Source organism: Biomphalaria glabrata, chromosome 1, assembly GCF_947242115.1.
Source record: "Biomphalaria glabrata chromosome 1, xgBioGlab47.1, whole genome shotgun sequence".
Taxonomy (NCBI): domain Eukaryota; kingdom Metazoa; phylum Mollusca; class Gastropoda; family Planorbidae; genus Biomphalaria; species Biomphalaria glabrata.
Window position 1 is genome coordinate 7,649,007 of NC_074711.1, and position 24,381 is coordinate 7,673,387.

General features: G+C 36.6%; 2 protein-coding genes across 8 annotated transcripts in view; one reads left to right on the top strand and one right to left on the bottom strand.

The window, feature by feature from the left end:
• LOC106072585 (uncharacterized protein MG328-like) overlaps positions 1 to 24,381 on the top strand; it is an 85,612-nt gene that overhangs the window by 53,278 nt on the left and 7,953 nt on the right. The window contains exons 1-3 of one of the 5 annotated variants that reach the window (XM_056019532.1): positions 19,652 to 19,751; positions 20,359 to 20,457; positions 21,491 to 21,608. In XM_056019532.1, the coding sequence (XP_055875507.1) occupies positions 20,359 to 20,457; positions 21,491 to 21,608 (217 nt within the window). In that variant the 5' untranslated portion in view covers positions 19,652 to 19,751. Of the gene's footprint in view, positions 1 to 19,651; positions 19,824 to 20,202; positions 20,274 to 20,358; positions 20,458 to 21,490; positions 21,609 to 24,381 lie in introns of those variants that run through there. The other 4 variants (XM_056019551.1, XM_056019523.1, XM_056019542.1 and 1 more) reach the window with 4 other exon arrangements.
• On the bottom strand, positions 1,079 to 16,874 carry LOC106072586 (beta-1,3-galactosyltransferase 1-like). Of its 3 annotated transcripts, none has more exons than XM_056019634.1 (8): positions 16,554 to 16,874; positions 13,663 to 13,785; positions 12,196 to 12,380; positions 6,966 to 7,052; positions 3,475 to 3,647; positions 2,348 to 2,518; positions 1,722 to 1,850; positions 1,079 to 1,213 (listed from the first exon to the last, which is right to left on the bottom strand). In XM_056019634.1, exons 3-8 carry the CDS (start codon positions 12,331 to 12,333, stop codon positions 1,081 to 1,083), a joined length of 831 nt encoding a protein of 276 aa, XP_055875609.1. In that variant the 5' UTR covers positions 12,334 to 12,380; positions 13,663 to 13,785; positions 16,554 to 16,874; the 3' UTR covers positions 1,079 to 1,080. The 3 variants fall into 3 exon arrangements, with proteins under 3 accessions (XP_055875609.1, XP_055875595.1, XP_055875603.1); XM_056019620.1 differs by having other exon boundaries at positions 16,426 to 16,874; XM_056019628.1 differs by lacking the exon at positions 3,475 to 3,647 and having other exon boundaries at positions 2,348 to 2,490; positions 16,426 to 16,874.

Sequence of the window (24,381 nt, forward strand, 5' to 3'; positions counted from 1 at the left end):
ATGAACAGTGTAAATGATCATGATTTATATACAATTTCTTGATAACCTTGAAAGCTCAACAGTGTTATATGGTCTGGACGTGGATACGTTAACTTGTTTGTTATTTGTAAGTGACAGTATGAATCCGAAAAATAAAAGCTCGAAATACAAAAGCCATTAACATAGGAATTTTTTTTAAACATTCTGTACACGTTCATAATATTGATCACAATTGTATTTTGGAGAGATGTGCATTGTGTCCACTATCATCTGATATACACGGATTCAGAGTTGCCTACACATTTGTACAACAAATGAAGCAATTCATCGCTGAATATTTTTCTTGAGTTTAATACAAAGTAAAATAATCCAAAGTACAAGTCAAACAATGACTTACAAAAACAAAACAAAACAGAGTAAGACAATGGTTTTCAAATTCCAGGGTGGAGACTCTCAAGATAACAACATTTACGTTCGAGCAACCTTTCGAAGTTGGAGCCCAGAGGAGCGATGAAGGCTTCCACAGTGAGGTCCATGAGTTTTTTAAAGAATGTAATAAAAAAGAAAAGAAATTTAGTCCGAATTTTTAGGTTTTATTTCTTATTTAGCCTTTATTAATTTAACACTGTGCATAAAATCTTAATTAATGTCACTAAAACGTGTTTTTTTTTCGGAAAAAGTGTTGCCTCCATAATTTTTAAGCGTTGTAAAAAGTTCTTCCTGGAGGTAGAATTGAAGATACGGCAGCTGAATGCGAACTAAGCGTTTATAACAGATAAGTAGGCCTAATACATTTCATTGATAAGGTAAATACACTCTACAAGTCCAACAACAACAAAACAATAAACAAACAATTAACATTTTTAGATGGTCTTTGTCCTGGCAACGTAACACCATCGTTAACCTTTGGACAAATTAAAAAAAAACATATGGTTCAAATTTTCTTCCTTTTCTTCCTTTCAAATTGAAATGTGATGAAGAGATTTGAGATTAACATTAAAGTAACAGCTTGGAAAGAACAAGAAAGCCAGATCTAAAAATAAACTGGAAAGAACAACATCTCGTGTGTTATGAGATCTATTTATTTATTTATTTATTCCATCAGTGTCGAAGCTGTGTTTCTTTATCCGCACCTCCAGGCAAACCGAGTTGGCGTCTGAATGTCATGACCTGGTCGTAACAAGACAGCAGCTCGCTGAGTGGGGACTCTACAGCCATATACTTACACCTGTATCTAAACAATATAAACATGTTCTTACACCTGTATCTAAACAATATAAACATGTTCTTACACCTGTATCTAAACAATGTACTTAGACATGCATCTAAACTATACATATATGTATTTACATCTGAATCTCAACAATATAAACATTGGTTACACCAGTATCTGACTCTAACCCTAATCAATTTCCAAAATATGATTGTTTGACATGTATTGTAAAGATTTTTGTATTGTAATACTTTTCTAAGATGTCTAAATCAAACACTAATTGAACATGAACAGGCGACAGAGACTTGTAGTTAATAGGGTACTCTTTATTCCTTTACATTCTATCACTTTTTATGGTGTTTCCCTTAAAATTGATAGACTGTGGCAGCGGCGTCACCACAGGCTGCGAACTCTGCGTGTAGCGCCCCCCTGAGTGTGGCGCCCGGGGCATCATGCCTCTCTTGCCCCCTCCCTCACAACGCCTCTGCCTGTCTCCACACCTCTATATTACCTAACTGAGCTAACTTACTTATAATCATTGACACAGTCTTTGTAGACTTTCCATTCGTAGGTGATTGTATCCAGGTGTACCAGCTGGACATCGATCATGGCTTCACGCACCAGACCGTAGGTGAAGACGTCTTCCAAGTGGACAAACCTTTGAACAGAAAAACTGATGCATTCAAAATATCTAACGCCATTCTAAACGTTAACAATAATGTAGGATTGTGGATATTATAAACTCGAAATATTTAGCACAATTTTTAGAAGCATACAAATTTTTAGATCTCAATTCAAGTGGTAAAGCGCTTGGCTTGCGAACCAAGGATCCGGGTTCGAATCCTAGAGAAGACTGTGATTTTTAATTTTGGGATCTTTAGGCTCCTCTGAATGGCGGTTGGTGGTTGTGCTGGCCACATGACATCCTCGTTAACCGTGGGCCAAAGAAATAGATGACCTCTACATCATCTGTCCACATGGTCTGAAAGGGGAACTTTACTCTTATTTGTTATCATACTTTTAGATTTATTAATAGCGTATAGCCGGTCAACTAAACAGGCCAAGCCAGTCAATTAACCAGGCCTAGCTAGTGACTTCTTTTTCCACTAATCAAGTCTAGTCCAGTGACTTTGCTCAAACTTTGGGATGGCCTACCTAATTATCTTGGACACTTGGTACAGTTCGTCAAGAATGTCCAGAGTGGGCACAATGAAAAAGCCGCTGGTGAAGTCTGGGTATGTGTTCTTTGCGTACTCTCCCTTGTCTACTTTGTATTTACCTTCCCGGAATACCTTGGGCTGAAAATTGAGGAAGCCGTAGATAGTCCTGACAGAAATGAACAAACAGGTTATGACGTAGGCAATGCTGTTCTCACACTATCTCAATAGTCTCTTCTCTTATAGAAGGCTAGCCCAATACTACCCGCAGCCTAAGCCTTAGTTGACGTATTGCTGATATATTGGATTGGATTTAGACCTATGTCAAAAATAGGCGAATATTCCATTGAGATTTTTATTTTGCATTGAAAATAAAAGTAGAGTATGAAAATAGGTTCACCCGTTTAGTCGACATATTCGCATGATTATATGTATAGATGCTAAGATGTATACACTGTAAAAACGGGTTTACCCGATGTGTTCAAAAGTTTCGTTCTTTAATACAGATAAATTTAGTAATTTTGTTTAGAGATCCGGTCGTGGAGGGACATTGAACATAAACTACGGTCTCCGCTATGATCTAATGAACATTTATGCCACGTTTTATCAGGATTAGTCAAACGGTTGTGATTTCTATGCGGGACATACATAAACACATAGGCCTACATACGCCTTACATTCTGCTTTATATTAGTTGTATAGAAAGACTAGACAGAGATACGCGTGTAAATTATGTAACCGAGTCACTATAGCTCTATCTTTGTTTGTTTTACGAGTTTAGGGCGATAAATACGCCCTAGCGCATACAGCAGACCAAATGCTAGCTATTTATAGTTATAGAAGACAATCTGCAATAAAATATTGTAAAACATGAACTCATATTTGAGCTCAGATTCGAAGTGTAGGGCAAGGCTCAAAGAACGATTTTTTTTTTGTCGAAATCTGGCATTATAATATAATAGAAGCTCTGTGACGTGGCACGACTACCCCCTTCTCCCCTTTTTAAAAGTATGTTGCCTTTGGGAAATCCCGATAATTTGGATTAAAAAGAAAACGACAAAAGAAAAGCAGCAGGATTGATTTCCCTCTTGTAAGCACAGAGCAAACACAACAGAGCAAACCTACCGCCGTCTGCGAGGAATTATGGGTAGAAAGTAATCGAAAAACTTAAAGACGTCCAGATAGACGTCATCGTCCATTTTGAGCATGACCTTGACCTTTCTGCAGTACAGCCTCGCCCAGCGGTAGCCCATGATGGTCTTGTAGGTCAGGTTGGCGTAGTGGTCTGTGAAGTTCCCCTGGTGACCGTAAGAACGGGGAGTTTAGTGTACTGACCAAGCAAATAATTCGACTACATACGCTGCTATTGAACAGGTTTTTCATCATGCATAAGTGTTGCTTTATGAATAATCATTAATATGACACCTACTTCCTAAACACATCCACATGTTTAAATTAGAACTGAGATGTTTTATAATGTGCATGCTTGTTTTGATTGGTTGAGTAGATGCTTATAAAAGACTAATGCAGAGGAGAGGAGATGCATGGGGGTGGTGATGAGAAATGAAAGTTGGTTGCAGTTTATAGTAAAAGTCAGAGACAGAGACACACGAATGTTTGTTAATTGCAGTTATGGAGGCGTAGTGGTTGAAAGGTAAAGCTCTTGACTTCCGAATCGTGGGGGTCTCGGGTTCCAATTCTACTGAAATCTGTTATTTTGAAGTTCGTGATTTTTAGAACGTGTCTGAGCCAACCCAAACGCTAATGAGTACCTAACATTCGTTTGGGGCAAAGTGAAGACCTGTTCGTTGTGCTGGCCACGTAACTCCCTCGTTAACCGTCTGTCATATATACAGATAACGTTACGCTATCTGCCTCATAGATAGCATGGTCTGAAAAGAATACTTTATTTTTTTAAAACTATTCTTGTACTAATTGCAGTTTTGAAGTGTTTAAATTGTCCAAAATCTTATTGTTACGGTTGTAGCGCAGCACGGTGTGCATGAATAATGGTGCGAATTTGTGTAATGAATGGAAGGGATGTTTAAAAGGGGAAGCCGGGAGAAATTGACAGGAAGAAAACTTGTGTTTCTACATTAGAATTAAAATCTGTTTGTACTGTCAAGAAACTTTAAGATCATTTTGTTAAAAAAGGAAACTTGTGAAATGTTTTACATGTTTTGGATGTTCCTTCAGGGTTGAAGATAATCACATCCTAGTCCAAACCTCCAGCAGAAGGACGAGGGATTGTAGCGGGCAGGTTATGAACCCAGGACCATCGACAAGTCCAGCACGTATACCGAACGACCAGGAAGCCACCTGGCAAGCGTTAGGAAAGCAATGGCGATTGATTCCAGTCTTGGTACTGGACACATAGCACCCTCGTTAACAGTGGGACATAGAAATAGATGAGCCTTACATTATCTTCCACATAGATCACAACGTCTGAATCGAGTACCTTTACTTTATTAGCTACAATAGCGACAATTTATGTTACAATTTGTAATAATTAGCGCAGGTTTTCACAAACTTTGCTCAACGGAACACTTCACACATTCTGAGTCTTTAGTGTAACACATTGCTTATATTTTTAGAGAGATAAATTCACGTGGTGGCTAATTCGTCAAGTATTTCGTGAAACATTTATTCAGACCTTGGGGAACACTAGGGTTCCAGGTACACGGTCCGGGAAACACTGGAATGTCTTGCATGTCTCATAATATAGTCTTAAAGCTAAAAAACATAAATGAGATGATTTTGTTTTTTGTTGATCTTTTTTAATTTCGTCTTGATCAGAAACAACAACAACAACAACATTAACAACAAGCTACTTATCATTAAAGAGCTAAACTTTGGAGTGTCTCAATTAGATATGCAGGCAATTAACAAGATTATGTAGAGAATATCAAGACCATAGATTAACCCACTTTTATGTTAATTAAAACTTCACACTAGAACTCACCTGGTAACAAATGAGATAATATTTAAAAATTCTTCTTTACTTGGATACAACTCAAGAAACACTCATTAGGAAATGTTATGATTAGACGGCGCGATAATGAAGAACTGATTTAGACTTGATAGTTTATTTGCACTAAATTTGACAGTCTTTTGCGCCATTTCAACCATAAAGCTATAATATTTGAATCAGATCATAGGGCATAACTTCACACCGGCACTAAACATGTTTCTGAATAGGATTAAAGATATATATAATTCTCTTCATGGCTCAAAAGTTTGGACACCAAGTAATGGAAAGATCACTCTTTTATTTCTGCAAATCGGAGGGACTAGAGTTACCACACGTAATTTTAAAGGCGAAAAAAAAAACAAAAAAGGGGAGGGGGGAGGACAAGTAGTATTCACCCGTTACTAAATAGCAGGGCCGGACTTAACCATTGTAGGGCCCAACGCGAAACGGATTTCGCGGGGCCCAGTTAGAGTAGGGAAACTGATAAGTGAAAATTAAGAATTTGTATTAGAAAATATATTTTTTTTTGCATTTTATTCATTCTTTACTACGCACAGATTTACTACACGTGCCTTGCGTGTAGAAAAGTCATACAGTATATATGATAAAAATTCTGTTTCCTATATAGATCACGCTCAATAGCAAGAATTACCAAATGTTTCAATTATTTTTGAGAATTGTTAACCTCAAGTAATTCTTCATTCCACAAATACGTGATAATGCCGTTTTTTTTTTATCGCGCGTAGAATTGGCGTTTTCCATATTGAATGACACCTCAAAATGACAATTTTTGTTTACATATTTCAGGAGATTTGTATGAGTTTTCAAAAGGTTTTTATAATTTCCGGATATTTCTAGGACTTTTTTCGTATATTTTGCAATTTCAGGAAATTTTCAGAATCTCCTGGTAAATCGTCATGAGGCCGCGGGAAATCTGTTATAAGTTATAAAATGGTTTAATTTGATAATTTATACACATAGAATGAGCGCGGGTCCTATGAAAGTGCGGGGCCCAATGTATAGGTCGTATAGGTTACAATGGCCTAATGCCGCCCCTGCAAAATAGCGGCGTACGCTACGCCGCCGGTCAACTAGTTAAAGGTATTTATGAAACGTATCTTAGCGTGAGGCTTATAGAGGAAAGGTGTTTAGTAAAAACATGTCTCAGAACGGTCTTCTAACATCTATTCACTTGAAATGCTGTAGTCTTGGTTAATCTAAAGCGCAACAAGGGCCCATTACATATGAGCTAGAAAACAAAAGAAACGTATCAATCTATTTTTGTTAAATTTTAGGTAAAATCAAGAAACAATCAAATACATTGACCATTGAATTAGGACTAAGATAGTATTCGATAGTTTAGCCTGCACTCTATGTGAAATATCAATTGGAAACTAATTTAGATTTTGCTTTAAAGTTGTAATTATTATGGTTACGGTTACACTAAAGAAGAGCACGTATTATTTATATTATCTTTTCTTCTTTGATCAGAAATTTGACATACGCGTAATTATTAGATTTTTACAGTAAAAAATGGAGGAAAATAGAGTTGGACTATGAAGTAATTTGTTGGGCTGCTTGTCAAGTCCTGGTCAAGTTCTTCATAACGCTAGCTCGTTCCTGATTCACTGACAATAGAGTTTACCTGTATAATATCTCGGAACTGATAGTCTTCTCTCTCAATGTTGGCCTGCACAATCAGATCCGAGGACCGACCAACAAGAAACACAGCCTGAAAAAAACAACAACACATTTTGTAACATCGTATTATCCCCAGTTCTAGTATTTCTAAAAAAAACACCCCTTTCAGACCATGTGATCTATAACACAGATCATGTAAAAGTCATCAGTTTCTATGTCTGACGGTTAACACGGGTGTCACGTGGCCAGCACAATGACCAACAGTCTTTACTTCCCTCAACTTATGTCAGGTACCCATCAGAGTTGGGTGGACTCAAGGACGACCTACAAATCGGAAATTCAAAATCCCAGTGGTCAGCGAGATTCGAAAAGAAAAGGTGCGTCCCAAGAAGAATGAATTTCTGAGGCTCAGAACACAAGAAACGCGCTGCCTTCAACGCTCCCCAGAATCTTTGACGGCTAGAGGGAAACCTGCTGTCTCTTCACTACTATCTCCTGAAAAATTTTTCTAGTTTACAAAAGAACAGACAATGACCTACGAAACACACATTTCCCCCCGAAAAATGGTAAAAATAGGCTAGCTTTAATGAATATTCATTAGCTAAATTTGGATTTAAAACATATTGTAGTTAAGTCTATATCAACCGAAAAAATGTGTTCTAAATATATATTCACAAGTTTCGTTTACTTTTCAGTATTTTATTAAACATTTTCATCATCCACATTAGAGCCTAAAGTGCAATCATAGGCCCCAAAATGGCTTAAGTGTTTGTGATGAATTTTTATTTTCCTATAGGTGGCCCACTGGTAAACGTTTGAGAACCACTGACGTAGCGGAATGTAAGGCAGAGCAATGCGAACGTTAATTGAAGTGTAAATATATTGACATAGGAAGTAAAGACATTCTACGAGAGAGAGAGAGAGAGAGAGAGAGAGACAGAGAGAGAGAGAGAGAATGTGTAAATTCTGTAAAAGAAAGAAACATTTTAACCTATACAGAGTGTCTACGTTCAGTGTCTATACAGAGTGTCTACGTTCAGTGTCTATACAGAGTGTCTACGTTCAGTGTCTACGTTCAGTGTCTATACAGAGTGTCTACGTTCAGTGTCTACGTTCAGTGTCTACGTTCAGTGGTCCACGTTTTCCTGTCTAGTTTGAAGACAAAAATTGATAAACTGAATTAATTGACGTGAATACAAATGTAAGGCGATTCTGAACGAACCCCTGGAATAAAAAAAATCTCTTCTGATGTTATTACAGGAGCTGAGAATTTTATACAATTATTAGGATGAATAAATGCATAATACTCCTTATACAGAGACACATATTTTATTGGATAAAATGTCTTGTCTTAAAAGATCTTGTTCCTGGTTCATTTATAGTTTAAATATTTTAGACCTATAGACATAAACAACAATTTTTTTTTTACAATTCCTCTATTTAGCTTGCCAATTCATGGGCTAAAACATTAACAAAGCAAAAACCTGGGTGGTCATGGATTAAAAAACGATTCACTCTAAAGATTTTTCTAGAAATTTGAAATTGAATGTGTATCTTTGGGAAAAGAATTATTAGCTAATTGTTCTCACTAGAAAAAACATTTTTCAAATTGATAACAAAAATTAAAATTTGAATTTGACTTGAGTTGCAGGCTATCTTTAGCCATTAAATAGTTTAATTAATAGAAAGACAGGAATATTTTGCACACCGTTTTGTATGTCTAGATTGACTCTAGATGTGTAGGCCTAGCAGTAGAAGTTTATAGACGTGGGTACATGTATACATTCGTTTAACAAGGATATTTTCGTGCAGGGGCGTAACTAGGGATTTGGGGGCCCGGGGGGATTGACCTCTTTGGGGGCCCCTTGCATTTTGACATTCGATATATGACATGAGACAATGTACGCAAAAATATATAAGCCCCAAATCAAATTGGTTCAGTATATCAGTAAACTTAACAAAAAGTAATCATCAAGACTCTTTTAATGAATAATACCGTTGTTTATTAGTTAAATAATGCACAAGTGACAAATCTAAATTGATATCGCTTCACGTCGTGCATTCTGTGCAGCAAAGACATCTATAACATCAACTACTTCGATACTTTCTAGTATTTGTGAGCACACGTAATTCCCATATGAAGCTTGTTTCCTCATATGTCTATTGGTGATTGTCTTACTGTTTGTTGATGAAAAGTGCTCGTGCATCAATGACATCATTGAAAAAGCGATTTTCCATTTATTTCATCATACAAACAGGAAAAGTAGCACAGTTTGTCACAAGCGTGTCTTCTAACAGGTGTCTTGGTTCAAGAAGAAACCCAAAGGTATCCATTTTCTTTCCAGCCTTAAGAATCTGCCCTTCATCTCCATATGAAATCTGTCCAGCAATTCTGTCGAAACACGTTTGAATTGCAGTTGTATTGACAGTCCTACATTAGAACTCAACTTCCCATCAAGTCTTTTCTTTCATATGGTTGTTTTGATTACAGGGAATCCATAGTATTCACTACCTTCTTTTGCTTTTTCGATGGATTGGGTTTTTGTCAGTTTCTCATCATTTTTCAGAAAGCATGAAAGGGTACTAATTTCTTTAGCAGATTCCCGTATATGCAGTCCAGAATTTTGTAGTTTCTTCTGAACTATATTAATTGGGCGCAGGAGCTTTGACCAGAATTCAAGATAGGCAAAAAATGCTTTATTTTCCAATGCATGAAGAAGATTCTGTGCTAATATTATATGGCATTACGTCATTGTTGGTTGTTTATGTTTTGTGCGAAAGCAAAAGGATTCAGAGTATACAAAAGTGGGAAAGATCCATATTTCGTTATGCTCGAGTATAGAAATACTCCAATAAGTGAACAGCCGTATTCACCATCACAACTGCTGACGAGTAGAAGACTCAGGGAATCATTCCAACTGATCACAAACTATTGAAACCATCGGTAGCTGAAAATGCAGAGACATTACTCAACGAACGACAGATGAAAAGCTAAGTGAAATACAATGCAAAAGCAAGACTACCTAAAGATTATTCTGTCGGAGAGTTCGTCTAGGTCAAACATGGCAGAAAGCAGTTGTCATAAAAAAATTCAGCACCCAGATCTTACATCATAAAGACAAACAATGGAAAAACATACAGAAGTTTCGAGTTTCGATGAAGACATCTCTGGGTACTATGATACCGATGAAGACAATGAATTGCAAACTGTTGCAACAAACGAAACAGACAGTTATAGACCAACGTCTAGAGAACTTGTTCAGTCAAGACAACCAGAAGTGGACGAATTGTTAAAGTTCCTAGTAGACAGGGCCGGTCGCAGTGGGCGCCGCGCTTTCATAGGCCCCGCGCTAATTCCAAGTGTACATTATTAAATTAAACAATTATAACGTATATAAAATAACAGGGTTTTCGCGACCTCCTGATTTTTCAGGGCCTCCGGAAATCTCATGAAAAGGCAAAATATACGATAAAGTCCTGAACTTTTTTTGAATTTATTCAAATCTCCTGAAGAATAGACGAAATTGACATTTTGGGGTGCCAATAAATAAAAAGTGGCATTGCGAGCTTTCATTTGATAAAAATTTATTACAAAGACGAAAGTAGGCCTATTTTCTAATTAAAAAAAAAATAATTTTGACATTATGCTTATCCCTACCCAGACTAAACCCCGCGCGATCCGTTTCGCATAAGGCCCTGCAAATGCTAGGGCCGGCCCTGCTAGTAGATATCACTATTAAGAACTTTAAAAGGAAGGGTGTGATAATAACTTCAATAGGAAGAATGTATTAATATTATATGATATTACGTCATTATTTTTTGTTTATGTTTTGTGCGAAAGCAAAAGGATTAGATCATTAGATGTAAATAAAAAGAGAGAGTTTCCATTGGATTGAGGAAAGATAAATAAAGGGGTAATAACTCGAGTGTGAAGTTTAATTCTGAAATTATAGACTCCAAACCCGAATAATGGACAATTTTAGCATTGTTAAGAATAACTTTTAGTTATACTCGATTCTGTAAATTTTGCTTCAATGTTAATTAGTGTAGCCATAAAATACTCGCCATTTAGATCTATTATTAGTAAAGGTAACAAGATACCTGGAATTCGCTGTATATCATGCAGTTTTATTCGTGGCAACAAAGTTTAAGATGGAAAATCATCATTATTTTAAAAAATTGATCTCTGCGGCAAAAATATTTTAAAAATATCTAGGTTTAGTCTTTGTGATAAATTTAATCCATAAATGTTGATAAAAAAAGACACCCGTTGACACTATTTGTCAATCAAATATATTAATTTATGTATTTACAAATAAATTTCGGACACCCATTTAGGGGCCCCCCCTAGGTGGGGGCCCGGGGGGATTTTAAAATTCTCCCCCCCCATCCCCCCCCCCTTAGTTACGCCACTGTTTTCGTGATTGGGGGAATTCGGGCTTGGTAAATGTTCCATTTCTTTTTAAATCTATCATTCATTAGTTATTTATAGTAGTTATTTAGTGCTTACGTAACAGTCATCAGCTTCCTAAAGGAGGGACTGTCTTGTTTTAAATAAGTAACTTTGTTAGATTTTACTTACAGGCCTACGTGTCACGTGACGACAGTGTTTCCATTAGCGAGCTAAATCTACATCTTATTTTATGTTGTCGTAAAGGAGAAAAACATGACAGTCTACATTACCACAATTGGGGCACCACACAAGATCTGCCGACCGTCTTTCTCAATTTCTGTTTTTTGCCTTATATAAAATTTCATTCAAGTACTTTACCTTTACCTATCCCTTAGTCTGTTGGACCGTTAGGGTACCATGCAAGATTTGTCGACCTTCTTTCTCCTTTCTGTCTTTTGCCTTAGTTAGAACCTCTTTCGATGGCAGGCCCGTCCATTCTTTTATGTTGTCTTCCCATCGCTTTCTCTGTCTGCCTCTTCTTCTTTTTCCAGGTACTGTTCTCTGAAGGAAGGTTTTTGCGAGCCCCGAAGATCTTGTAATATGGCCATAGATTTTTAGCTTGCGTTTTTTTAACGATAGGTAGCAGGTCATCATGGGGTCCAATCGCTGCATTCAATGATACTCCTGTCCATTCTTTTATGTTGCTTTCCCATCGCTTTCTCTTTCTGCCTCTTCTTCTTGGAGTAATTGAGAAAGACGGTAAACAGATCTTGTGTGGTGCCCCGGACGGGTCAACAGACTAAGGGATAGATGAAGGTGAAAGTGATACACGTGTACATACCCTGATCCTGTACGGTTTGGTATTGTCATAACGATTGTACAGATGCCTCAATATTCGTCTGTTTTCTAGATTCGAAGCAGAAGTACTGATCAGAAAGAGGCCATCATAGTCCACATTAGCTGTCCCATTGTAGATCATGCCTGGCTTATCCGGTGGGTGACACGGCGCAGCAGCGATAAGAAAGTCTGTGAAATTATGCAGAATAAAGAGAGACAACTTTTAAATTCAAACTTAAGAAACAATTCTTCATTATTCCCCTTGAAGTAAACAGTATTCCATGGCGTCATAAAAAATATTGATAAAATACACGATAAATACTGTTCATATGTAGAAACTTTTGGTATAAATAAAACCTATTTAGAAAAATTAATTATGTGACTTTTATTTGGCTGCTGAACGCAACATTCAGGGTTCGATCCCTGATTAGGTCAGTCGTGATAATTTATTAACTCAGTGTTGAAGGCTACCTATCAAAGGTTGAGGAAAGAATAGTCCAAGAAGGTACTAAGCAGAACAATGGCGAATGGCTGGCAGTCATAACAGTCTAGACTTTTGGCCATAAAAATAGAATGCTTCTTTCCAGCTTTAAAAATAGACTTATCGATAAATGTTTTGTTTCATTATTTTTTAATAATTACTATAAATGCAATCAAATGTATTTTTATGTTTCACCACCTCTAGGTTGGTGCTATACAGTAGGACAACCTATTTAGATATTTTTGAGTTTAACTCACAACACTCAAAATTAAGGCTATACAGTCATTGAAAGCAGTCACCATAATCACTTAGTAGAGGATAGCCAAAGAGTTAGCAGAGACTTGTACCAGCTGCCATGTTATTACTATATTTGTCAACATATTTCTATAAAGAATTATTACTGATTATACTTGGATATTATTATGTATCTAATTTCCTATGTGGTGATTCGAGATATTGTATATATTAAACGTATCATTATTTGTGTCAGCTATACCAAGTGTTATTTCCTAATGTTATGAGAGGTGTCCGAACGTACAAACATTCATCCGGATTATCCGTATATTACAATCATACATTCATCCTGATTATGCCTATATTACAATAATACATTCATCCGGATTATGCCTATATTACAATCATACATTCATCCGGATTATGCCTATATTACAATCATACATTCATCCGGATTATGCCTATATTAAAATTATACATTCATCCTGACGACCCAATGTCAAAAGTCAAATGTCACCCAATGACCATCCAAAATAACACGTTGACAATATGTGACTGCATTGTAAGAGATGATATGAATCTCTTTTTAAATTTTATACGGAAATAGTGACTCAAGCTATAACTATTTACCCACTACCTTTTGTTGTTTTTTCTATCAAATCGATAAGAATTTTTTTTCTTATGATGTCAGAGAAAAGAAAAAAAGGATTAACTCTCCAATAGGTTTAGATTGAAAAAAAAAAAGAAGGTGCCTACTCGTGATGTCATCAGTGACGTAATCGCTGACGCGATGATAGACGAAGTCGCTGTAGCTTTCGACTCTCCAGTTCCAGGAGTTGACTGATTGCCCGGATGTGTGCTTCTTGTGGGGCACATTTACTGAAAGAAGACATTGAAAGTTGGCAGAATGCAACACTCTGGGGTTGATTGCTGGGAATGTTCGGATATTATATAACGACACTTGAGGGCCGGGAGGGGGTATAAAAATTTGTTACTATTTGTTTCAAGGGGGAGGGGCTCTGAAGATTTACTACCTAACAAAGCAAACATATTTAAAAAAACAACAACAAAAAAACAAACAAACAGGTACAGTGGTGAGGGAACACTTGACTTTCGCGGGTCAGACTGAACGGATAGGCTATACCACGGCTATTCAAGAAATATTAGCGGAAACAATACCTTCAGTGAAGTCCAGTAGGGCGTCGGCGCCGTTAGCGGAAACAAAAAATACAGATTTTCCTTCTGGTTTTTCGGCGCACGCCCGATGTAAATGTTCAGTATAGCAAACAAAAAAAGAGCAACAAAACAACAACAACTGCAGACGTGATCAAAGCTTGAAAGAAGTCTATGCTTGACCCACTTCTTTCTAGCAACATCGGAATGAAAAATGTGATTTGGGAAAAGATCATTCCTAGACTTTTTGTTAAATTCGAATTTTTTTTTGTTATGTTACTCGGCCGGAGGGGTGTATTGAATCTTGTTACAATTTGTTACAAAAGGAAGGGGTGAAAAAGTTGATTATTGGCGTTACGTAATATCCAAAACATTCTAAGAGAGCCGTAGAATGATAATGATAGGACAAATTGATCTATACTCTAGAGTTCACTAGAGAAATAGGACAGAATGATCTATACACTAGAGTTCACTAGAGAAATAGGACAGAATGATCTATACACTAGAGTTCACTAGAGAAATAGGACAGAATGATCTATACACTAGAGTTCACTAGAGAAATAGGACAGAATGATCTATACACTAGAGTTCACTAGAGAAATAGGACAGAATGATCTATACACTAGAGTTCACTAGAGAAATAGGACAGAATGATCTATACACTAGAGTTCACTAGAGAAATAGGACAGAATGATCTATACACTAGAGTTCACTAGAGAAATAGGACAGAATGATCTATACACTAGAGTTCACTAGAGAAATAGGACAGAATGATCTATACACTAGAGTTCACTAGAGAAATAGGACAGAATGATCTATACACTAGAGTTCACTAGAGAAATAGGACAGAATGATCTATACACTAGAGTTCACTAGAGAAATAGGACAGAATGATCTATACACTAGAGTTCACTAGAGAAATAGGACAGAATGATCTATACACTAGAGTTCACTAGAGAAATAGGACAGAATGATCTATACACTAGAGTTCACTAGAGAAATAGGACAGAATGATCTATACACTAGAGTTCACTAGAGAAATAGGACAGAATGATTTATACACTAGAGTTCACTAGAGAAATAGGACAGAATGATCTATACACTAGAGTTCACTAGAGAAATAGGACAGAAAGATCTTTAGAATACAATAGAAAGAATTGACTTGATAACAAGAGGAAACAAGGAAGAGAAATATAACAAACATAATATAATCTAGAAAAGTATTATCGTATTAAATACAGAGGTTTCCTCAAAAGAAGAGAGAGAGAGAGAGAGAGAGAAAGAGAGAAAGATAAAGACGAATAAGTAGTAAGAACGTATTTGGAAGAAAGGGAGACAAACAGGGTAACAAAGGGAGACATGAAGGTTACAAAGGGAGATAAACAAGGTAACAAAGGGAGACAAACAAGGTTACAAAGACAGTTTGTGTCGAAACACAAACTCTAAATCGGCCTCCGAAGAAAAAACATCAGAATGAAATTCTATCAAAGACAAATGACAGAGAAGAATGGAGAAAGAAGGTTAACAGATCTTTGCGGTGCCCCAACGGTCCAGTAGACCAAAGTATAGGTGAAGGGAATGTGAAGTTCAATGTGAACCTGGACTAAATGATCTCTTATAATGTATATCTAATTGATCTAATTGTTTTGTAAAGGGTCAATCTTTAATTCCTCAAGAAAAAAAAAATTTCCGTAAAAAAATATATTCCTTTAATTTCGATGATATGTAACTTGGCCTTGCAGTTCACGCGATAATATGAAATACTTATAAATTGCTCTTTTAAATTATTTTGAACTTATATGCATACTAAATAGATTTTTTCTCCTTAAAAAAAACAAACATTATTTTTGTGTCAATGTAGTAGTTTGATATGACAAAACTTAAATAAGTTAGCAATACAAGTGTAAAAAATATTTTTCTTATGACAAAACATTTAAAACCATTTGCATAAATGTGTTAAAAAAATGGGAGATATGGAACTCCCTTACTAAAGAGCCTCCCGTGCTTGTTACTATTAATAGTAAATAGTTGTAAAAGTGGTGTATTTTTATGAAAAAAAAACTGCTTGCATAAGTAAATTTAAAAAATTAGATTTTTCGCTTTCAGAAAAGAAAAAAGTAGCCGTTGCACCAGAACCTTGAAAGGTCTAAAATATTATTGTGTCGGATTTTCAGTATCTTTTCAAGTTTACGAGATCAAAAAGGGACGGACGGAGATACATTCCACACAAAACTAATAGCGTCATTTTCCCTTTCGGGGGCCGCTAAAAAATCAGCCAAAAATTGTTTTAAAGACAGAACGAATATTTAAAAGTTATAAGGTTAAAATTCGCTCATTGCTTCCTACTATGAAATAGTTGCTGGATATCTCCTAGAAAATATACAAATACAGCCAAAGATAGTCCGGGAATAAACAAAACATCTATCAGAAACAAAAGCAGTTTCAGTATCCTTCGTAAAGACTTCTTCGAGCACCTAATGGTCATTTGTGTTATTACTCCATGCATGCATACAGTGGTCTTTATAGCCGTGGAGCATCAGACAATAGTAGACAGTTGTTTTTGTGATAGCCCATTAAACATACTAACATTTAACATAGATCTACAAATCTAGATCTTTCTATAATCTAGACTAGTATTTTCTTGTATTTAGATTTAGACATTATTATAACATCTTGAACATATATAAATCTACAAAGCTAATCTTATTTGTTGCTGTATGCACTGGCTGTATCACGAGTGATGCTAATAACTAAGTTGTTTTTTATGAAGCAATGTAAACATTGAATTACGGAAATGCTTAGGTTAGCGGAAGCGGATGTATTTATACTAAATAAAAGGAATTATACATTCCTAAAAGCAAAAACTGATGACGTCAATACAAAATATAATGATAACTCATAAGGCTTTGCTCATAGACATATATATATATAGACTGGACGATAAAGTAAAAATTATTATGGGAAACATTTGGGAAAAGATAAGTTTGTATGAGTTATACAGTAGTTATGAGAAGTGTAAAATTAAAAGTATTTATAGTTGTTTTTTTATCAGCCATAACCTATATAATTGATAGAACCCCTTCTGTATTATTATATCTCTAATCGTGCCTAATTATAAATAGTTTTAAATACTAGATTTAGATCTAGTCTATATAGATACTATAGTAAAAAAATACTACTTACTACTAGTACTATACTACTATACTATACTTTAAACTATAATTGTAATCTGTCTAGTCTATAGTCTATATAGTTAGTATATAAATAGTCTAGGACTAGATTCAAGATTGTCACTAGATCTATAATCTATACTTATACTAGATCTAGTCTATAGTCTGCATGCATAGATGATAGACTGACTAGTTTAATAGTTAGTAGTAAAAAGTATGAAAAGTATTAGACCTAGTTATTACAAATATTAGTCATATTTATTAGATTTAGATCTATCAATATTAAATTAGTGACAGTCACAGTGTCAGTGACACTGAATTATTCTGACTTACTGAAACTGAAAGTTAATGTGTATAATATTCTTTTTTTTTTCAACCTTTAGAATTTATCCTTGGCCTATCGTACTACGAACATTAGAGCACGTTCTGCTCATTTTTTATTTTTTTTTACTAAAAACTAATTCTAACAATTTGAATCGATAAGACGACCGCCATACATTAATAAAGAAGCCGTGTCAACAAACATAGATCCACATCACAAACCTATATATATTTGCCTATGTCTATGATTTTAAAACAAATGCAAAATATTGGGAATATGGCAGTTTTGTACTTTTCAAAACTAAAGATCATAATTAGATATTGGCTGAAATGTGGTCCAAGAATTTATTGCTCAATTGGCGCCATTTTTTTTTTCACATAGATAGAGTACATAAAACATATTTGACTTCCCCCAAATAAAAATACTTCCAGTCTATATTTATTTATGTCTATGGCTTTGCTTCTAAGACTAAGACTAAGACTGCTTTATTGATCCTTACGGAAATTTCTTGTGATTACAGGGTTCTATGCAAATTTTGCCACACCTTATGCAGATAGTCCGTTGCATTTTATATCGTCAGCGTCTGTCTACGGCAAGGACTTTTATTTCTCAAGTGACCTTCGTCAGAGCTTTTCAGCTTTCTCTTTCAGAGACCATCTGCTGTCAGCTCTATGCCAGTCAGAACGAATGACACCAGAGTTGATCTTTATAACGCTTCCGAAGGGAGAGGGGGCACCCCTGCCGTCTTGTAACCTTTTCCTTTTTTTTTTCGAAAAGGTATATGAATATAAAGGTGGCTTCACTGAGATCATTGGAATAGTACATCTGTCCCAGTATACATTGAACATTGAAAGCAGCACAACGCTTTTTAAAAACTTCTGCTGGTAGACCATCAGCCGGGCGCTTTACATTCTCTCTACTTTTCCTATTGCCGTCTTGGCTTCTTTAGACATTAGGAAGTCGTCAAACTACATTTTCATTGGATCAAGAGACTCCTCAGAGACGACGTCGCTAAAGAACAAGATGTGACTGTCTGCAGTGCTTATCACTTGGAGGAGTCATAGTCACTTGGAGGAGTCATAGTCACTTGGAGGAGTCATAGTCACTTGGAGGATTCATAGTCACTTGGAGGAGTCAGTCACTTGGAGGAGTCATAGTCACTTAGAGGAGTCATAGTCACTTAGAGGAGTCATATTAATTTAGATTAGTCATATTATGTTGGGCCATAGACAGGTCGAGAAGCAAATAACAAGAAAAATAAAAAAAAAAAACTTAAAAAAATACAAATCTTATCAAAGGGAATAACTTCACATTTACAGCCACACGTCTCAACATTGTAGTATTTATTTCCATTTTCGATATCAAACAAAATCATTTAATTACCAGTATTTAATCAACTAATTATTTTTTTTTTTATAAATTGATTTTTTTTTGTTGAACAGTGAATGATTGTGCAAAGTTTCAACTTGAACCGAGATTGGAAGTTGGAGAAATAACGTGTTCAAAATGTGTACGAGACAGACAGACAGACAGACAGAGTGAGTTGGTATAAGCTCTGTAAAAGAAAAAAAAACGACATGTGTCTCCTACATCTGCGAATGTTTGTACTTTATTTTTGAAAGCCTCAGCCATCACCAGAGTGTCCTAGGTACTTGACTGTGTCTGTTCACTGCTCTTGGCTTAGCCCCGTAGAATTACTGACTTCGATGGTTTGATGCACATTGAAGCGGACACAAGAAAAAGATTGCTTCTGCATGCGATACATAAAGTTTAAGCTTTACATTTCTCGTATTTATAGATATAAGAACTCAAGTTTGTATTCACAACGTACTGATAGCCAGGAGCTTTTAAAAATTACCTTTTACCTTTTAAGGCTAACTTACCTGGAATTTGAACTTTTGACCCTGTTTTTTTTTTCCTTTTGTGTCTCGCTTCTTGTCTCACGTCATCATGCTGATAAGATAAAAAAACTGTTTAAGAATTAAAGGGCTTCTATTTTATTTTGGTTTTGACCGTCAATGGGTAGATTCAAACAAGGTTACCCCATTTCTTTTTATTCACTCTCAGATGAATATTAAGGAGGGGAAGAGGAAGGGGGGGATGTTTGAGATCGACAACAGTTCAGATCTAACACTTAGGCTTAGCCGTACGGATAAGACGGAACGAAAAAATAATTACAGGTTTGCTTAAAAATTAATTATAGTTTGAGGTGTTCTCATATACAAAACTGTTAGCGAGGATTAAATGGCAAGGTATGTCACAAGATATTTAATGCAGAGCTAAGCACACCGGTTATAGTTCCATAAAAATGTGGATAGCTGAAGAAAAAAAACAACACTTTACTTCTGTATACCCCATGGTCACCTATGAATAAAGAAAACTGTGAATTCAAAACTCTGCTACCTTACAGCTAAACCCAAACGTAGGAAATACCAGAAGTCGGCGAGCCATAGGCTACCTTCAGCACCCTGTGCTACACCCAGACAGAGCCTGCAACGCCGCCGACCCCAAACTGTATTGGTACAAGCCGTTCCTTAAGACACAATAGCTGCATGGAGATGGGGGAACTGTGTGGGTGACATCGTTTCCACCACAGCTAATGCCCAGGCATTCATCTCATTTCTATGAGAGGATCTCTAGTCGCCTCGCAACTAAAGGAGGCCACAAATGTGATCTTATGCTTATGAAAAGGCTCTTACAATGTAAAACTTTTCTTGATAAGGTTGTCTAAATGAAGTCTAGGATTTATACGATATTTTGGGGTAATATTTTACTTCTACATTTCAGATGAAAACTCCCAGGCAAATCAAAGCAATAACTTCACAACTAGAAGTTTTAGATGAATTGAAAGAACACTTGGAATGCCTTATTGCAGACGTCAACACAGTAAGTAGTAAAATTATAACATTATTTCAAGTCCTATACAGATGTTTACATTTTTTCGTTAGCTGATTGCTTTCTCGTGGACTATTGCCACAGTGCCAGCTTGCCTTTGAATTATTTAGACTTCTGCTTTAATTCAAAGTTAGGTGGAAAGAATTGTTCATTTTTTTTCTTCTTATAATGACCAGGTCAATAATTCTTGCTAAATAGCTTATACCATTAATAATAATAATGATAAGGCTTGTCTTCGAGTCTTCCCAGCTGTGACCTACATATTTTGCCACACCGGGCCAAGCATAACCATTGTCCGCAGGTGGTCGATTTAGATTTTCTTTTCGCCGTCTGCGTTTTTCCTCGGCAGCATATCTTCTTTTGGTCTCAAATGTGTATCCCGCGGCCTTCGTGAGTGACATCCAGCTGTATCGATCTGAGACCGCATGCAACCAGGTGCTCTCGTCTATGTCAGCCAAAGAAAGTTGACGCCTAAGCTGGTCTTTGTGGCGTTTCCGTGGGACGCCTCTGTTACGTCGACCAACTTTTAGCTCACCAAAAAAGACTGCCTTTGGCAGATGTTCGTCTCCCATACGGGATACGTGCCCTACCCAGCGTAACTGCCGGACCTTAAGATTATAATATTACAATGATAATATTATAGTAAAAACTGGGCAGATACACCAGAATTAGGGTCGGAGTCAATCAATCAATCAATCAATCAATCAGTCTATCTATCTATCTATCTATCTATCTATCTATATTACTATCAATCACTCAATCATTCACCACTCAATCAATCAATCAATCAATCAATCAATCAATCAATCTATGTATGTATGTATGTATGTATGTATGTATGTATTTATCTATCTATCTATCTATCTATCTATCTATCTATCTATCTATCTATCTATCTATCTATCTATCTATCTATCTATCTATCTATCTATCTATCTATCTATCATCTATTAAAAAGATCAAATAGATACTCCGATGTTATAAAACGATATTATACACATTCTTACAACAATCACGTTTTAAGGCTACTTCTAGAGGAACATCATGGATTGATGATTCAGACAGTCACAGTTTTGAAGAGATGAATCAATACCTAACCAATGAAACATCTAGATGTTTACGGCGATGTCGTAATCCAATGAGTAAGCATTATTTTTCTTGCAATTAAAATAATTATAGATGGAATACGTTAAAAACTTTTCACTAGTTTGTTATACTATTTTACTCCGTTTTTTATGGAGACCTGAACACTGGCGGATCCAGGGGGGGGGGGCGGTAGGGGCGATCGCCCCCCCCCCCACTCGGCCGACCCCCCCCCCCCCCGAAGGGGGAGGCGGACGAACTTTAGTATAGGATTCACACAATTTGTATACGAATTTATTACTTATGTTAAAAATATATACTAATTATTTATATTTCAACCTATTTTTAGATTATTTCGCCCCCCCCCCTCTAGTATGTTGGCCGATTTGGTGGGGTCGGGAGGGGGCGATGGTATCAATCCCGCCCCCCCCCCACTACACTTTCGAGTGGGGGGGGCGGTCCAATTTATTGGTAGAAATCACAGCCTGCTAACAAAATCAATTAAATATCTATATCCTTGTAACTTGTTATTGATATTTTAACCGATCTTTATATTATGTCGTTCCCTGTTTGCCGATTGGTGGGGGGGGGGGGGACGAATACCTCTTCTGCCCTTCCCACCTAAACCTTTTGAGTGGGGGGGGCGGTCCGTTTTTATGGAGAAATCATAGTTTGTGAACAAAATTAGTTGAATTAATATATACATTTTATATTATGTCGCTCCCTTTCTGGTACTTTGGCCGATTCGGTGGGGTGAGGGGGGGGGGCGATTGCATGTACTGCCCTCCCCACTCTAGCCCTCTGAGTGCTGGGGGGGGGCGGGCCTATTTTTGTGGAGAATCATAGTTTGTGAATAAAATTAGTTGAATATCTATATAATATAAACTACGTATTGATATGTGACCCATTGTAAATATGTCGTACCACACTCTAATCTCAAATTGTATCATTAGTAAATTTAAATGAAAAAGGGTTGTTCCAGGTGGGAGGGGCGATACATGCAATCGCATTTCCTCCATCGGACAAATCAATACTTTTTCTTTTTGTATTATAGTTAAGAAATTACAAAATTTAAAAAAATCTGTCACTAATATAATTTATATATACTATAAATTAAATTCTTATATCGAGTCGCCCCACCCCTATTCTTTAATGCTAAAGGCAATCTTTAGCAGAAATTAGTAAAGGAGCGAGGATTAATCGTTTTCACTCTACAGCCATTCCCATTTCCAGACAGAGTTTTTGTAATTTCACATGAAGTTATCATAAGTATTTTAAGAAAGACTTTGCATTGGAAAAGTTAGAATTCAAACGAAATTTTTCAGTATAAGAGTATGATTGAGATGAGTTCTAAACTCAAACAACGTTTTCATAGTCGCCTTTTCCCAACCTTTACTTAATCTGATATTTTTCTAGCTAAATAAATTTGGGACTATACTCACAATTTATACTAGAGTATTCTTGAATACTATTTATCGAATAAGTTTTTTTTCGGCGGCGATCCTCAAAGCAAAAATCTAAATACGTGGGGTATCCTATCTTTTCAAGGAACAAATCGGTTTTATTTGCAATGTATTATGGGCCTATAAATTCAAATTAGAATATTTTTCAAGTACAACATTATTCGAAAGGTCGTTTTTTAATAGTATGAATAATGAGATTCAGGTCAGGAGAATGCGTTTCTGCAGTGAAGAATGCAAGAAAACACTTTTGGCGTCGGGGCTTCGCCCCGAACTCCATTTATGAGTAATGAGTTGTAGATGTCAGGAGAATGCGTTTATGCAGAGAAGAATGCAAGAAAACGCTTTTGGCGTCGGGGCTTCGCCCCGAACTTCATTTATGGGTAATGAGTTGTAGATGTCAGGAGAATGCGTTTCTGCATTGAAAAAAGCAAGAAAACGCTTTAGGCGTCGGGGCTTCGCCCCGAACTACATTGTGAAGAATGAGCTGTACTTGTCAGGAGAATGCGTATCTGCTGTCAAAAAAGCAAGAAAACGCTTATGGCATCGGGGCTTCGCCCCGAACTCCATTGATGAATAATGAGCTGTACTTGTCAAGAGAATGCGTTTCTGCAGTGAAAAAAAGTAAGAAAACGCTTATGGCGTCGGGGCTTCGCCCCGAACTACATTGTGAAGAATGAGCTGTACTTGTCAGGAGAATGCGTATCTGCTGTCAAAAAAGCAAGAAAACGCTTTTGGCGTCGGGGCTTCGCCCCGAACTCCATTGATGAATAATGAGCTGTACTTGTCAGGAGAATGCGTTTCTGCATTGAAAAAAGCAAGAAAACGCTTTAGGCGTCGGGGCTTCGCCCCGAACTACATTGTGAAGAATGAGCTGTACTTGTCAGGAGAATGCGTATCTGCTGTCAAAAAAGCAAGAAAACGCTTATGGCATCGGGGCTTCGCCCCGAACTCCATTGATGAATAATGAGCTGTACTTGTCAAGAGAATGCGTTTCTGCAGTGAAAAAAAGTAAGAAAACGCTTATGGCGTCGGGGCTTCGCCCCGAACTTCACCATAGAACTTTATAGCGCTGCCCCAGTTGTTTTGTTTTTCGCCGAAGGTTGAGAAATGCTGCTTTTTTTATTCTCATATATATATATATATATACATATATATGTGTGTGTGTGTGTGCGTGCGTGTGTTTGTGTGTGTGTGTGCGTGCGCGCGCGCGCTGTATGCACGTTTATGCGTAGAGTTAGGGTTTACTGGGCGTTAAGATTAGGGTTTGGAAAAAAATCGCCCCCCCCACTCCAAAGTTCTAGATCCGCTAGTGGACCTGAACATAACTAATGAAAGTTACTTATTTTTTTATATTTCTGGCTACACAGAT

What these genes read in the sequence shown, in the direction of transcription:
- LOC106072586 (XM_056019620.1), bottom strand. Translation starts at nt 16,585, where the DNA reads ATGCATGGAGTAATAACACAAATGACCATTAGGTGCTCGAAGAAGTCT. An exon ending in AGTTCCGAGATATTATACAG is followed by an intron (nt 3,648 to 6,965) that starts GTAAACTCTATT and finishes TACGGTCACCAG; the next exon opens with GGGAACTTCACAGACCACTA. An exon ending in GACTGTGTCAATGATTATAA is followed by an intron (nt 1,214 to 1,721) that starts GTAAGTTAGCTC and finishes TATATTGTTTAG; the next exon opens with ATACAGGTGTAAGTATATGG.